General features: G+C 41.0%; 1 protein-coding gene across 1 annotated transcript in view; it reads left to right on the forward strand.

Moving 5' to 3' along the window:
- The first annotated feature begins 8,233 nt into the window (after nt 1-8,233).
- The window catches only part of LOC104402370 (BDNF/NT-3 growth factors receptor), a 53,736-nt gene continuing 44,640 nt past the window's right edge, over nt 8,234-17,329 (forward strand). Inside the window, exons 1-3 of the mRNA XM_010010240.1 lie at nt 8,234-8,282; nt 9,916-10,046; nt 16,340-16,512. Coding sequence (XP_010008542.1) covers nt 8,234-8,282; nt 9,916-10,046; nt 16,340-16,512 — 353 coding nt within the window. The remainder of the gene's footprint in view (nt 8,283-9,915; nt 10,047-16,339; nt 16,513-17,329) is intronic.

Here is a 17,329-nt window from a genome sequence, read left to right on the forward strand (position 1 = left end):
AAGGGAACTTTGCTGAGAAACTGACCTGTTGGTTTGTTGTCTGTAGTGGAACCTAGGCACACTCTGCTCCTACTTTAAGCCTAACTCCATTTGGCTTGTTGTCTGGACAGTGGGGCTACATGATGACTGAGCAACTGGTGCCTAGCTGTCTGTAGCCATGGGGGCATACAGATCATGGCATTGCCTCTGATCCACTAAAGGGCAAGTGTGCCCAGGCTGTATGTTGTGCAGACTGGTTGTAAGGGGCTGTATGTAGCTGAGATTTTTGCTCCCTCACCAAATTTCTTTCAGTAAAGAAGGATGTCTCCTCCTTATTTATATTAAAAGTAGAGAAACATTAGTTTCAACTGGCAGAAACACAGTCCAGAGTGAGTGGAAGGAGATTTCTTATACTATTTGCTAGATATTTTAGCTAGATGTGTTAGATTTCATGTTAAATGAAAATTACATGCAGGTCCAAGAGGGGAGAAGAGAAAATACTTTTTTTTTTCCCAGGAGAAATTATTTGGAAAAGCCTTGCTGTTCCCGTTGTCAAGCCACAGCTTTGCTTTCCTCACTGTATCTGTAGGCCAGGTTGGGTTTTCTGTCAGGACAATTACAATACATACCTATCCTGCTGCTATTAAAAAAGGTGGAAGTGTTCTCAAATCCTGCTGAGCTATAGTTTAGTGGAATTTACAGAGCAGTTCCAAGTAGGAGCACCACTGTTTACTTAAGTAAAGCCCAGTGCAGGGGGAATGTCAGTCTTACTCTCATTATTCTGTAGGATATGGGGAGGTTGTCAGACCTTAGAGAATGATGAGAACCCAAGCTGTAGAAACCTCATGACCTTCACACATGGAATAATTTGTATTGTATATCCTTTATGGTCTTAGTCCTTTGGAGGATGCAGCATAGAAGAACCAGGTCAGCAGAGAAGGTGATATGTGGTCTACAATAAGCAGATCTTTGTAAGCCTGAAAAATGAAGCATGTGCAATGTTCATATAGAACCAGTAAGAATTTTTTCCAATGCATGTGCAACAAGACAAGTCATCTTTTCTTTGCAGTTATTGAGGACCTGATCCTGAAAAACCCGCAGCATGTTCAGTCTTGCAAAACCCTTTGTGACTGATCATTTGGGTGACCTATAAGTGAGAATTTGTAGGGCTTTTGTTTGAAGCTAGTGCAATGCAATAATCTTTCGACTGCATTGTGGCCACATTAGGAGTGTCTGGCATGGCCCAGCAGTAATGACGAATTTTCTGGGTGTACCTTGCATGCATATGTTGCCAGTTAAAACAGCACTGGGATTCTGAAACTGTAACAGGGGCCAAGGGGGAAATGCCTTAAGGGGACATAAGCCTCTGTAGATGGCATGCCATAGCAAAGATGTATGCCAGCCTGTCACTGAAACAAAAGCAGAGTAACAAATGCCTCACCATGGAAGGATGCAGCACTGCTGAAGGACAGCATGGTTGTGAAAGCGAAGAGCCTCTTTTCCAGGTCTGTTTACCTTTTACAATGGTTTTGCTTATCTCTCCTGTTGCATGGGGCTTTGGGGCAGTATATGGTTAGTGCTCACTCCTTCTGTGTGCCTAGAGGATAGAAGGCAAACTGAGGTTCTTTTCTTTTCACTGCATAGGCAGGCTCAAGACTTGTTTTCTTTCCTTCCTGCTGATTTTGTTTCTCAGTGAAACAGAGATCTGACCAAAAGGTGATAAAGGTTTATTCCTTTCTTTGTTTGCAGTGCCCAATATCTTCATGTGTCTTTTGTGGGTCCTCCTCAGAGATAACCAAACCTGTAACTTTTCTTTGTATTTAAAGGATGCTTATGGCCAAACCCATACGCAATACTGCATTCTGTGCGGTACACACAGAATCGTGAGACCAACTAACCACACAGTGGCAAAGCCTTAAATGTGCAGTTAAGGAAGCAGACAGAGATTGAACCTTCCTCTGTGAGGGAGTTTACCTCACTTGTCCCAAACAAAGTAAAACACAGGCACGCATAAGATTCAGCTTTTTCTCATGGAAAGACACACAGTTTGCTGCAGCCTGATAGAACTGCAGAAGTTGCTCTGAAGCAGGACAAAAATTGTTAGGAAAAGGGTAAATAATATGCTTAAGAGTGATGTATAAAAGACTGGGTTCTGTCATGCTCCTAGGATGTTTCCTCTATTGTTCACTTTTCCTTCCATGCACAATTATCTGCAACAGAACAGACCTACCCATCTACCATGACAGATCAGATGCTATGCCATCTTCTAGTAAAATATTTTAGCAAAAGGTAAAGATTAAGTATGTGCTTAACTTTTATATAAGGGAATAGAATTTGGGGCTGTGATCTAAGCACATGGTTTATTCCTTCACAGGCTTGAAAGCTCCATTTACTTTTCATAATTCCTTTGAAAGGCCACCAGCAAAACCCTTCTGTCCTCCCCGATATCGAGGTACAAAATGATTTCGTTTTTCTTTTGAAATAAGAAAAGAAAAAAGCAAAGCAAAGAAACCTACATCAAAAATAGGGCAACCTCCTTTGAATTTCACCTTCATACCCACTTAGGCCAAGCTTGAATATGGCTCGGTCTTTGAATGTAAGATGTTTCTTTCAGATCCTGCTTCTCAGACTGGCATCCTGGGATGCCTTTCAGATTATACGTCTGTCTTTGAAAACAGATATAGAAAAGAGTTAATGCTTTGAAGACAGTATGTTTATTAGTCCTTTTCCACTTCAAGAGTCTATTATATGCAATATGCTTCATGGTACTTCCCCATCCGTTTGCCGAGCACTTCTCTTTCTGCAGCACAGAAGATCCCTAAAGATTAGTATCGTGCTCAGGGAAAGGATTTCCTGGTCTGAGCCAAGAAAAGGGTGGTGTGGTGAGATCATTGTCTCCACTTAACTTAAACGTGGAAGCTGGACCAGATTTGCCACAATAAGATAATACTAGTAGGGGATTTATACAGCAACTCACGCGCAATACCCTTTAAGTTTTACAATCATTAATCTTTTGGAAGAAATGCATTGAGATTGGCATTTACAAATTAATTGTATGCACATCTGCAAAGATAATATTTGGTCAAAATTCCAGTAGTTTTTTGCTTAAAGCTGATAACTGCTGAAAAGCTGTTAGTAGGCTGAAAGCATAGAAAGACAAATGCAGAGCAATTAATATGTGATATTTATGCTGAACATCGAGCACCAAATTTAACTTTCAGTTATTCTGATGTATCCCAGTTGTTTTAGCTTGTAACAGATCAAATCCATATTTAATACGTATTTATAAATTAAATAAAAACCAGTTTCAGATTGCTAAGGTTTGAAGGGCTTGTGTACCTTAGTTTTTGTATGCAAGGGCAAATTAATGCCTGGAAAAACTGTCAACTTCATTATTCTTGTTTTCCTGAAGGGTGAATTTAGCTCATAAGGCTAATGCATTTAAAACAATGATAGCATTATTATTGTAATTCATTATTAAGTAGTTCTTATTTGACTATAAGTATCTAATCAAGTATGCCAATATGGCTATCTGTAGACAAACTAAGAGGATCTTTGTTAAGTAAAACCAATCAATTACTGTAACCAAATAGATAAAAGGCCTCACCAGAAGTCAAGTATCAACCCCAAAAGACAGCAAACACTTGAATTTGACCAGAGAAGGGCCATGCCAGCTACAGCAAAATGAGTTTATAGTGGGCAAGAGCTGTCATGCCCCTGCCTGTGCAGGCAGATGGGGGAGGACTGGGCACCTCACCAGGACCTGCAGCCGTATGTGAAAAAGGGAAGCCTAATTCTTAGCCAAGACAATAGAAACTCTGGGGTTTAGAATATAGATCATGTGAAGATTTAAGCTGTAAATGAAGCAACTGAAAACTTAAGCTGCAGCAATCACAGACTTATTTGATTATCATCAGCAGTAGCTCCTGACAGCTGGGAAGTCCCTGAGAATTATGCCATTTCTGTGGGTGTTCGCAGGTTTGCCTATCATACATCTCCAGTTCTTCCAGGAAGACCTCTGGCTGTTCAGCTTGCCATTAAACATCTCCTCGAGGTCCACTTGGGGTCTGATGCGTGTGAAAAATCTGGTAAATCACTGATGGCTGAACAGGGATAACTTTCTTACAACTGTTGAATTAAACTGTTCTTTTTAGAAGAAACAAAACAAAATTTAAAGTGATTCAGAAGCCATATTTGTACAGGTAATGTGACAAGACCCAAGTGTCTTTCTGACCTAGTTCTTCTGTGTAGGTCTTTCTGACCTAGTTCTTCTGTGGGTCCTCCATACTCAGGTTTCTATAGCCCATATCAGCACCTTTCATTTAGAGCACAGTACCTGAGGGAGAACCAGGTTTTCTGTCAGCTTACTTTCCTTCTGTTAAACAGGTGTGAGCTGAGTATCTGCTGAGGACTGTATATATGACAACACACTGCTTGTTTGTGCCTACAACAGCTGGGCACTGGTCTTGCGTGAGAATTTGTTGCAGCTGTGTGGTAAAAATTAAACAGCAGCAGCACTACACAAAAATGCATAGAAAATAATAAACAATGAACGTTGTATGGGATAAATACACCAAATAATGAGAAATATACTCTCAGAACTCATCTGACCTATTTCTGGATCCAGGTAATGCTGACAGGTTAAAAGTAAAAAAAAATAAATATATAAAAATGGTTGTTGTTGGGTTTTATTGCCTTGTTAGAGAGTAGATATTTCAATGTGCCAAAATTTCTACTCTAGCAATAGCATGCAGAAATGTAGAGATGCTGCTATTGCAGAATCTAATGGCCATTGGGGTAGACTTGATGTCTGCTGTTCATAGTGATTTTGTATCCTCCTTCTATGGGATTCTCTCTGAAATTCCATCCCTCAGTTTCCTGTGAATGACCAGTGCTGTACACATTTGCTATTTTATCTGATCAATCACTCAGCCATTTACACCTTTTTTTTTTTCCTAGCAAGATCTTAGATTAGTTGTGTCCTCACAATTGCAAGAGAAATGGTGGGAGAAGAAATGAGAAAACTTGCAAAATATCTTTCTGTGGTGCCTCATGTCACATCACAAGTCTTTTCTGCAGCTTCTTTTTCCTTATGCAACTGCAAATATGTCTGTAATACTACGTTGCCTAGTTACCTGCCATGTTGAAGATCCTCATTCTCTTCTCAGAGACCCGGTACAACCCATTTCATCAGGACTGTTCCACATCTGTACTGCTAGCAATATTTTCAACAGTATCCTAGAAAGCAGACTCAGCAGATGATTTAAGCGGGTATGCAGCACAACAGGATCTTCTGGTGTTAGTAGTTCAGTGAGCAGTGATTATGGAGCCTGTCTACTGTCCACCAGGCAGTGAGTCCGTGTTGCAGCCTCTGTGTAAGGACAGATCTCTCCTTTACTTTCCTGTTCTCATAAAGTATATGGGAACACATCTGAAACTTAACGGCACTTGAGATATTGTAATTAGGTGAGGTGTTCAAGATGAGACACACACGTGCGTGCCACATAACTATGTAATTTTTCTGCTTTTTAGGAAACCCAGCCTCAAAAGTACTAGTGTGATATATTTCTGCAGAGATAGAGAGCAGATTTCACGTTTTTGCCACAAGTTTGTGGAGTGTGATACAAGAATGCGGCTTCCAGCTGGGAAAAACAACTGGAAACCACTTCTTTTAAAAGGTTGTTGAAAATTTTTCTGGAGAAGAGCTGTGAAAATGACTGGTGAACTGGAGAAAATGTTTTCCTGGAAGGAGTTTCCATCTCTTTGCCTTACCAAAAAGAGCAAGAAGCTTGTTGATTATGTATATTTAATACTAGACCTTAAACAGCTACTCAAGCTGGTAGAGAAAGTCTCCTAATACCCAAGGGAGGGAGATGCAAGCCAGACAAGCTAAAAATGAAGAGACAGTAAGGCACACATTTTTATTAGCAATGAAAGTGTTTAAACATTAGGGCAAGTGAATGGTTCAGACTTTCAAATCAAGACTGGCACATCCACTTTCAGGAGGCAGTCTTCTGACAAGCACAATTCTATGATTTAACTCAATACTATGCTCTGTGCTACGCAGAAGATCAGTTTAGGCAGTGTTATGATCACATGTGGTGGTAAAATGTTCAGACCTATTGTTTGTGACCAAAAGGAAAACACTTTCACTCTGTCAAAGCATTTTACTTTTTAATTATGTGCAGAAACATTTTAATAACCTATACAGCTCAGTGTCCTGCTGTCAGTGACTTGAATCAGTCACATCCAATTCAGTGAATTCAATCTGGTGAGGTGATCCTGAGTTGCCTATTTTGCTGGGACCCATTCCAGAATGTGGTGCGACCCTCTCTGTTCAGCCTCACCATCAAAGGTAGGTTACCTGTAGAATGAAATCCCATGCCTGCAAACAGATAGTGTTTGCAGAATAAGGCTTTGATGTGTCACATCCAGTACGATGTGCTGTTATCAGTGAGTGAACAACCCACAAGTCCAGCTCTGTTGGTAGGATGTCTCTGAAACCTCGAGATGAGAAGAGAGCCCTCTTCTGCAGTTGTGCTCCCTGTTGCCAGCCAATTCTCTGCAGCCATCTGTAGGAGCCCCGTCTTTTATGGGCACAGCTGTGTGGTTATTATTTAACACCATGGCCTCTTTTCAGCATTTACCCTTGTTTAATTTGCTCAGTCTCACTTCGTATTTTATGTTTCTTTTTTCTCTTAAGTGTTTCAACTGGATTTATCTTTTACCTTGCTATAATGTATTTTTTACAGTAATCAGACAAGATCTTTTAAACCAGGGAATGTATGCTCTTAAAAGTACAAATGGCAGCTCAAAGGTAATCGCCATTTAGAGTGAAAAGGAGGAAAATGCACAGCTGCCCTTAGAATGTTTGTGTATCTTTGCCTGTGAGACAATGTTATGAGACCACTTCTTTCATAATTCAGTTATGCCACCTCTCTGGCCAAATTCTATTTTGTTTCTTCAATGTAAATCCAGGCTAATCTCCTAGACTCCAACAGAGATAATTGGCTTTATCTTTACATTAATTGAAAGCAGATTTTGACCTGAATTTTCCAGTGTATCTTCTGCTGAAATCTCCTTCCACTGAAGATGGTGTCATTATGGCTGGGCCCTGAGTGTGCTGAACAGATTTTTTTCCTCAGCTCCTATTTCCATCGCATCATAGGTGTTTGATATACTTACATTGTTCTTGTGTTTAATTTCTGCCCATTTAGTCACACTCTCTGTCATCTTTTATTTGTTTAGCAACTTGGTGCAGCTCAGAAAGGTAACAAGGATGGATAGAACGTGCAAATATATTCTGCACAGATCTCTTCTGCAACTTGCTGTGCTTTGGTTTTGACAGTTTGGTTTATCGGATGGGTTGTTTATTCAAATGTTTGTTTTATATGAGAGCATTTAGCAGCAGCTGTAAGTGTACTACAGAGAAGAATTTGATATTTTTCTTATTTATCTTTATTGTTTGTGAAAGCCTTCAGGAACTTCACAAAAAGCCTTCATACCATAAGGCCAGCACCAGGGTTCAAAATGGAGAGGACCCACACAAAATTCAGTCGACTGTGTCCATCCCCAGGTTTTTGGTAGCTGTGGAGAGAACCAAGTGAAGTGCTGCCTCTGCTGTAGTTTTGCTGCTGACGCCAGTAGAACAGGATCTCAGCCCTAGTCCCCGTCTATAGGTTTCATGGGCGTTTTTTAGATAGTGACAATGGTAATGTGAGGCTGAATGTCATTCTCTAGGAAAGGAAAGAAGCATCCTTCTGGTGACGCTAGTCAAGCAGAGAGAAAGAGAAGAATTCCCCAAGAGGCAGGGTTGAATGGCAGGTTTGGCAGGGGATAAGGGTTGTACTGTTTTCTTAGTAAGCATTTTTTAAAGCGCAGCTCATGAGGTGTGACATGCTCTTGTGCTGAAGTGGCATGCCAGGGCAGCAGTCCTCCACACACGTCTGCCTTGTGATCAGTATTAGCAGAAGTGAGGGATGCCAGTTAACTTGCATCCATAAGGAAAAGGTGTGTTTTGGTTCAGGCTTGTCTTGTGCTGTCTTCATTTTGTGCTTTACTTGAAAAGCCAGTGCTGAGGAGGAAATGAAAATACTGACTGCATGGGAGCTTCTTGGGTAGCTGGCCGAACACAGCATCTGCGTATAAATGCATTGCCATGATAAAACTTAATCTTACGCTAGACCATATTTCAACAAGTGTAAAAAACATTGGTACCTTGCAGTCTCATTTCATGTGTACTTGACATGTGGCAATGCCCCCCTGCCTGCAGCCGCCAGCTGCAGGAACAGGAGCAGACCCTGGTAGGTCTGGTACGGCATGGGGAAAAGCTAGCTAGCTTTCCTCACTCTGCTTCCAGAGCGTGGTGGGCCTGCTTGCATTTCTGGCTTTAGTGGGCTTGGGTTTCTGGCAAGCGCCAGCTGCATCTGGTGGAGGTCTGCTCCTCAGGTGCACTGCCAGCCAGGCAGACTCATGATGGATGTGCCTGGGGACATCTCTCACTCTCCTGGCTTGCTCCAGGGCGCCTCTCACATGCACGCACACAGATACGAAGTGCATTTATACATAGTGCTCTTGGGTTATGTTGCCATAAGCTCAGGGTGTGGGACACACTTATTTTTCTCTCATAGACTGTGGGCCCTTTCTCCAAGTGCTGGTGACAGCAATGGGGACAGGCTGTGCCATTTCTTCCCACTGCTGTTCCCAGCAGTAGTCTGTTTTCCATCTTGTAGTAATGTAGGCAAGGGGGTTTCTGTGTAAGTGATCAGCCAGTTAGGAACAGGCATGTGGCCAGTCGTGGAGGCAAGACATAGTCTGCATTTGAATATATCCTGAATTGTGGTACGGTTCAGCCCTGATCCCTGCAGTTAAGCAGACAAGGTGAGATTAATGCCTCTGCAGAAGCCAACTTGATGCCTGTGCACCACTATTTACTTCACTGTGTTCAATATTTAAGTTGCAAATAGAAATTGTCCAGGCAGGGTTAACTTTCAGTGTTTGTAAAAGCAGCCAAACACACTGAGGTTAAATTCGTCAGGAGATGCTGTCTGTTTTGTACAATTTCAGCAACACAAGCTGTCAACTCTCTTGAGCAGACCAGTTAAACTGCCCTTGAAGCTGCTTTATTTAGCTTGAACGTTGCAAATTGATAATGTATTCTAAAAATTTGGTACAGTCTTTTAAATATTAAGTCTTTTAATGGAAGCTTGTGCTGAAAGGAAAATGTAAAATCAGTTGAAAAAAAATGCTCAAGGACTTTAATATCTGAATCAATTCTGGGCAGCAACTCAAGTAAAGCTTTGTCCACTATGCTGACTAAATCTTTTATTTCTTTTACTTCAAAGCAATACTGTAAATCATGTTTGTGAGAACAAAATTTTACCTTATTGTAACTAACTGTAGTATAGCACAGAGAAGGAAAGTAGTTGAACAAGTAGTAAAAGAACCAGGGAGTAAGCTGGACTTAGTTGAAGGAGGGCACATTTTATCTTCTTGGATTAGGTTAATTTTAAAAATTTTTGGCTTTGGATGAGAGAGTTCAGCTATTTTTAGATGTGCAAAAATAGAAGTGGTGTGAGGAAGGTTTGGTTTGCTTTCTGATTCTTCATGTTGATGTTTTAAAAAAGCAGCAGTGGCAGTTATGTGTGCTTTGTAGCAGTCATATATGCTTTGTAGCAGTCATCCTAACATGATAATAAATAGCCTTTTCCCAGGTGATTCTTAGTTCCATGTCTTCTTTTGCAGCAAATTCTTTTGCAGCTCTACTCTCCAAATATAAATATCTTAACTCAGTCTTTTTGGACAAGGCACTAATAAATGACATGTGATTCCTTCCATGACACTGCAACTCTGTCTTCATGTGGATGTAAGCATGGACCCTGTCCCATCTTGGCTTTGCAGCTCACTTATGACCTCTGTTTTGTCTTCCCTTCACAGTTGTGCAGCACATCAAGCGCCATAATATTGTCCTCAAAAGAGAACTGGGAGAAGGAGCCTTTGGGAAAGTCTTTCTGGCAGAGTGCTATAACCTCAGTCCTGAGCAGGACAAGATCTTGGTGGCAGTGAAGGTAAAAGAATCTGGGGTTTCCATCATTAATTTATGGTTGCAACTAATGCTATTTGATTTGTAAGTGATCGTGTTTGCCTATTCCGTAGCCCAGTGTAACTGCTCTGATATATGTGGAAGGGCACACAAGGCTAATGGAGCGTTAAGAGAATGAAATATTTGATCTTGCTGTGGATTATAAAATGAGAGCTGGATTTCATAAGGGAAATGGGAAGCAGACTGTGTCACAGAGGGGCAAAATCTTTGATGCTCTATCTAAAATATAATTAGTGAAAAATAATGTATAGGTCATTAAAAAATACTTGTGACGTGTGTCTAGAAAAATAATAAATTACTAGATAAAGGAATAGGTTATGTGTGTAATCGCTAGTCAAAGAAGGCCTTTGTTTTTCAGGCTTGTGCTATTCTTTTAGTCAGCCACTGAAACTATCTGTGAGTAATTGTCATTAATATATCTGCCGGGAATGTTATAACAAACTTGTGGATAATATTGTCATGTGCTGTTAGACACTGGCTGTATGGAAATCCAGAAATCATGGTGTGTCAGACCTGAAGAAGTGGTTCTTGGTTATACAGCTCCAGTCAATTCTCCAAAATTACAGTCCAGAGGAGGAAGAAACTACATGAAAATAGCTGTAACCTTGAAGTTTCAAGTATATAGAATTATTTTCACATTTTTGGTGGGGGGTGTGGTGTGTGTGTGTGTGTGTGTAGGGGGAATGGAAGGGGAAAAAAAACCAAAAAAAACCCCGGGATTTGTTTGTTTCTCCGGAAGAGCACAGACTGCATGGTGCACTGGGAATCTATCAAGGAGTAAGAAGATTTCCAGCTTGGTCTCAGAGCTTGGATGCCAAACCTGCTTCACCATACCAAACCTGTTTGTCCCCCAGAATGAAAGGGCTGAGGTTGGGTGTTGTCCTCAGCTGTGGATGTATGCTGGAAAACAGTATCAGTGAAACTACACTCTTAAAAGTCTCCCTGGCAACAATTTTATCTCCATCTGTAGAATTCTACCAAAAGCTGAGCAAGTTGTTCAGCTTTTGAAATATCTCATTAAATGCGGGGAAATATACATTTAGAATTTGGGCTGTGCCTAGAGATTGGAAAATAATTTTATCTGACCAGTCACAATTAGGCAACCATGTGTACATTTTTTATCAAACCATAGAGTAAGAGAAATTGAGTAAATCATTTTTCTGAATTTGGAAACAAGAAATAGAGTTTTAGATTTGGTAATGAGGGAACATGGAAGGAGGATGGACTTGTAAACTGCTTTCCTACTCCATCAAAAATAACAGGTTTTGGGGGTTTGCCAAGGTTGCAAGCTTTTTGATACTTGGGAATTGTTTGGTCAAGTTGACTGGTGAGAAAAAATTAGGTCCTGAAGAGTTATATCATAGACTGAAGAAAGCAAAAGGTAGGAGATGGCAAAACTAGATCTGAATGAAGTTTCCATTGTATTTTCATGAAGCTAGAGTGGAAATTGCTTTTCCTCTATCACTTCAGAGAACTGCTTGAAAGCAGAATAAAAGTCTTCCCATTCTCTTGCTCCCTTTGAAAGTCCTGACCAAATGGAGCCTAGCACTTCTGCTGTTAAACACTGTGCCACACTTACTCTCTGCTGCTCTTTCTCAGCGTAATTCACAAGGAACAGCATTCAGCCTTTAAAGGGAGACTTGTCTCCATGGATTTACCTGACAAATCATCAGCTCTCTGGACCAGTTGTCATACTTTTTTCTTTTCTTTTTTTTTTTTTTTTTTTTTTTTTTTTTTTTTTTTTTTTTTTTTTTTTTTTTTACCAAATCTACTCTTTGTAGTGCCCTTAATAAGGATCTTGCGGACAGCTGTGGGAAGAATGACCTCTGGGGACAGATAATGCCCATTTAGTGTTTCTCACATTGGCTTTTGAAGATGTGACTCTGCCTGCCTCCAAAGAGTGAATCTTTTGGTGAACTGTGCCATCAAATTGATCTCATATAACTACAGGGTTATTTGCCTGGCACTTTTTCAGTGTAGTACTAACGGTAGCTCACAAATATCTTCCAGTCACAGTGTAGGTCAAAGGATGGCACCCCAGCAGTGCCTAGCCAGACAACTGTGTCCAGAGCTCAATGCTGGGCACAGAGTTTAGCAGTGAAAATCTGTGATTTTGGTTTTTTTTTTGTCCTAGAGGGGCAGGCCTGGATACCAACAGCAGAGGGTAGCTCCTCCTGGTACATGGAAGGGCTTTAGAGAACTGCACCCCTATGGGCAAAGCCACAGCACACCTGTCTCCGTGAAATAGATTTTGTGAGCCCAGAAGGGTGAGGAGTATGGCAGTGCCAGAGGGATTTTGACAGCAAGGAGACATGCTCTCACCTGCATGGGGTAGATCAGGATAGCTCGTGGTCCCCGATGGCTGCCTGTGCCTGCTGGTTACTGGGCTACTGTATGGTTCGTGCCTGGCCCTGGGCATCACTTCATCTGACTCAACAAGCATCCTTCTCCTTTTTGGCCAGCTGGTATCCAAAATGCTGATGTTACTGCAGCAAATTATTTAGGAGCTAAGAGGCCCAGAAAAATCTGGGAAAAATATAAAATCAGACTTGGCATAAACAACTCAAGGTGCTTGAGCTTTTGTTCCTTGGAAAATGAGAAAGAAAATCTGTTTCAATTTGTTTCAACCATGAGGCTTTTTGGGGGAAGCGCTGAGTGGAAATGCTTTCTGTGAGTCAAACCCTGTGAGCAGAGAACTTAACCACAGGTTAATCTGGTTGCATGGGCACTGTACTAGCCTTCCCCCAGATGAGTTAGTGCACATCAGAGCACCGTTTGCTTCAGGCACTTTCAGAGAACAGAGGGTGGAAGAAGGGAAAGTTACAATTTCCTTCCGAGCCATTTTGCCACGCTGCAGTGTTTCTTCAGGCCTGGATCAGTACTGTCTCCTCATAGGGTGGATCCCCAGGCATAGTCTTGTACTAGTTTAACCTGTCTGGACCTGGAGGTGAGGTTGACTGTCAGGACACAGGTTAGCAGCTGCCTCTGGCTCCCATGGGAGGTTGGAGGGAGATTCACTCAGTGCTGCTTCAGGGTTGTGCTCTGCTAGCACGCTTATATGTGCATGAAGTGAACATTTCCACAGCACCTGCAGAGTAAAAACAAAGGTTTCAAAATCTTTGGGTCTTCAGTTCAGAGAAGGTTCAAAACCACCCCTTAATTTCTTGGGGAAATATATCACTTAGCTCTTGTATGGTAATGGGGAGCAGTAGTAAGGATTTCCTGGTGGACTGAAACAGTATAAAGGACAGCTGTCATGAGAGTTTCATTACCAAGTCATACTGATGCTGGTGAGAGCCATATCCCCCTGCTATTCCTCTGACTTGTCCGTGTGGTGTCAGGGTGGACTAAGGAGCTGGCAGTTTGCACTCAATACAGAACACAGGTCTGCAGACACCTGATGTTACACTGACACGTGGGCAAGGAGTCTGGAGGAGAATTAAGCATGAGATGGTGGTTGGACTGTCACAGGGATGAACTCAGTAGATGTGGAGCTCCTGTAACAGCCAAGGTATCCCTCTGTTGCCCAGGGGAGCATGTCCCTCCTCCTTAGCTGCTGGCCTGTGTGGCTGGAAAGTACATGTGGTTGTATCTCTTGGGAAAAACTCCTTTTGACTGGTGAGAGTGCTTTGAATGCAGAGGATGGGTGTACTTGTCAGTAATGATAAGAATAATGAATATGTCTTTTTCTCTCTTTGTGCTCTTATGGTTTTATTTTTATTTTTTCTCTTGCACTGAGAACAAGCTAAATGCATTAGGCAGTGTCATTTCTGTGTAAATTCTATGTACGGGGTTTTTTTCCCACATTCCAGTCCCCTCCTTGCCTGTGTCAGCTCTCTCTCTTGCATTGTGTCTATTCTGTGCACTGCATGAAATAATGAAAAGGGGGTTCTGCAATGGTGGGTGACAGAAATTCAAGTCACCCCTTTGTAGTAGAAACCATGCCCGAGTTTTACCTGGCTTTTAGACCCTTCTGCATTTTGCTGTTTGACAGAAAATGTGTAATTGCCATGGCAACTGCTCTGTCATATGATAATTTTGCTGTTTCTGTAAGATAAAAAGTGTCTTCTGAAATATACAATATGCCATCCTCACAGGGCAGAGCATTTTTACTGTCTTTCCAGGGAAGCTGGAAAGAGGATCAGCCCATGCTTCTCCCTGTCATTTCTCCCCCCCACCCCCCCCACCCTCACCGGTTGCTATTATTTAAAACTGGTTTTTTTTATATTAATTTTCTAATTCTGTTGTTGAGAAGAATTACAGTCCAATTTTTTTAGACATTAAGCCACTGGAGGAAACTCAAGTGACAACAGAATTATTCAGGGTGATTTCATTATATACGATAGATTGGACTGTGGGTTGGTGCCTGTAATATGTTAGAAGCATCATCCTAGAGCCCAGAAGTGTTGGTGGACATTTTAATTCCAGTCCTCACTCAGTTCAGATGTGAATGTGTGAGGACCATAGTTGAGAGTCAATTTGATATCCACCTTAGGTGATATAGCTGTGCGCTTGTTAAGCTTTGATGATGCAATATCCTTGTTGCATCATTATTGGTAAAAGTTGTGGAAAAAGGGTTCTGGGCCTTCTTAACATGTGGGATTCATGAGTGAGTCCCTCAGGAAAGGGACATCTGTGGCATGAGTGATTTCTGTTGTCTCTAGGATCCATTCAGCCCAAAATCCACAGGGAAAAGCCCTGAAACTTGGTAGATGATAGCTGTCCAGTCTGCCCTGCTCCTTGTCTCCCCATCTGAACCTTATTATGGTAGCTGTGTATTTTTCAAGACCTGTGGTTGTGATTTCACAGGTAAAGTGCTTTTTCCAACAGTCATCTTTTAGTCCCTTATTCACATATGCATAAATACAATACTAGAAAAGTGAAGTGTCCCTGTTAAAGAAAGAGCTTGAACAAACCATGACTACTGCAGCTAAGATTTGAATATGTTGGCAGAATGCTTGCACAGTATCAGCTTGTTCTGTGTCTGTTCTGATGAGTGACCTTGGTCCCATACTCTGTACATGAATTCATGGTGGAAAATGAAGTAAATGAAGTGACTAGATGGCCAGGAAAAAGTATATTTAGGTAAACCAATGACACTAGTTTTGTGTCTTCTCTTTGTATTAAGTATAGGTGTAGTTAAAATCCAGAGGTGCAAGGCCCAGGCATCAGTTTCTGTGAATGCTAAATTGTGAACATTAGTAACCTTCTATCTGTCTCTAAGTGTTTTAAAAATATTGTTTGAATTAGCATAGTGTAACCCCTGTGCCTTTTGAAGGTATAATTGACAGTGGTTAACTGTCAATTATAATTATTCCCCATATAATCGGTGTCAGAACTTTGGGGGGGGAGGTGTCTATTTGTGCATGAAAGTGTTCTCTTGCTCAGGAAGTATAGCTCTTAAGAAAAGATCTGAAACTGTCTATGCATGGCAGTTATATTAACATTATTTCATTATACAACATTTAAGCCTCCTGTTTAATCCGGTGTTGATATATTTCCTCCAAAATGAAAATATACAAGAGTTTAGAGCTGTATAAATAAAAGGGTGTGAGAAAAATTCACCTGCAGAATTCTGATCTGCATCTACTTCCTCTCTGTCTATCAATTTAGGATCAATCCTTCAGTTACTTATGCATATGCTTAGTATTAGGCATGTGACTAGATTTACTGAATTTCAAAGGCATTTCCGGCAGAAGTCTCAGGTTGTAAGTTCTGGTCCAGGGACATACCCTTGTATAAATCTACTTAATGTATAGCACACCATAGGGGCCAACATCAGCAACAGCGACATTAGTAATACATAAAGAATGCATCTACATTCCCATTAAGTATTTTAAGCAATGAGAGTTTTATTTTAAATAACTTACAAGACAGGTAAATAGCAAGAGGATACTAGGCTTTGCCCAAGTTAAATGCTAAAGGATGTGAACCAGCTGTTTAATAATATATTTTTTGGATAAGATCAGTTTATTTTTTCTGTGTTTGGAAAACACTTGGCAAAGTAAGATCATGAGTATTCCTCATCCTCTCATAAGACAAATTCTTGTTTGGGATGATGTGTGGCAGGAGAATGAAAAGTGTACTGCCGTCATTTTATTGCACTTAAAAGATCACATCTGCATTTCTAAAAGAGTTATTAAGTGCTTATTCCATCCTTCATGCAGTAGTGTCCTTATCTTACCCTTACAGTGCTATCTCCCATGTTTGCTTTCTGCAAATACTTCCCCTTCCTTACACTTTCATGTTCTCTGGCAGACACTGAAGGATGCCAGCGACAATGCCCGCAAGGACTTCCACCGTGAGGCAGAGCTGCTTACTAACCTGCAACATGAGCACATCGTCAAGTTCTATGGCGTTTGTGTTGAGGGTGATCCACTCATCATGGTCTTTGAGTATATGAAGCATGGAGATCTTAACAAATTTCTCAGGTAAATCCACGAACTGTGCTGCTAAGCCAGAATTGGGTGGAGAAGGTAGGTGTTACTGGTACTTAGCATCTAATTAACCTCCACCACTGGAAAATGCCGACAACAATCTATGCAGCTCTTATCTTCTGTACTGTGATGTGGGGCTCATTGTTAATTGCCTATTTGGAAGTACCATTAAGTCAAGCCATACACTTTGCACCAAACAAGTGGGAACCAAAGAAATATTGTTTGAAATATATTTTGTGTATTCTGAAATGTTTGCTTATAAGTCTTACAGTAGGAATCATTTTCTTGCAGGCTTTCTTGTGGCACTTGGAAAGATCCCACTCCACACCTATCTCTGTGTGTAGGCGTCTAAAAGCTTTTGAAATCTAACCCCTTTTTTTTTTTCCCTCATCTCAGTATTTTGGAAAGACTTCCGTTAATCTGAAGCAGGGAAACTGAGCCATGGAAACTTAAGTGCAATGGAAAATGCTGCATCTTGGGGTCGGGATTAGGGCTTTATTTCAAAAAGCTGTTCAGGAACGTGTATTGGAAATTGGAACTTGGCAGCAAAGCAGTCATAAATAAATAGATGATACCTAAGGTTCACAATAATAGGTAACTCAGGAACCAGGAAGTTATGAACAGTGGGTCTGTGTGTGTGCCATTTCCACTAGCCTGCACTCATTGGCTTAAAACCAAGCAGTTAAGAAACAGCTTTTGCTCCTATGTAAAAAAAATGTTTGTATAAGGGACTGTTCTTTCAAGGTCTTCTATGTCATTTTCATCACAGAATATCACAAAGGTCTTTCAGTGTACTGTAATCTCTCCTGCT

This window comes from Nestor notabilis, unplaced genomic scaffold (assembly GCF_000696875.1).
Source record: "Nestor notabilis isolate BGI_N333 unplaced genomic scaffold, ASM69687v1 scaffold3282, whole genome shotgun sequence".
Lineage (NCBI taxonomy): Eukaryota > Metazoa > Chordata > Aves > Psittaciformes > Psittacidae > Nestor > Nestor notabilis.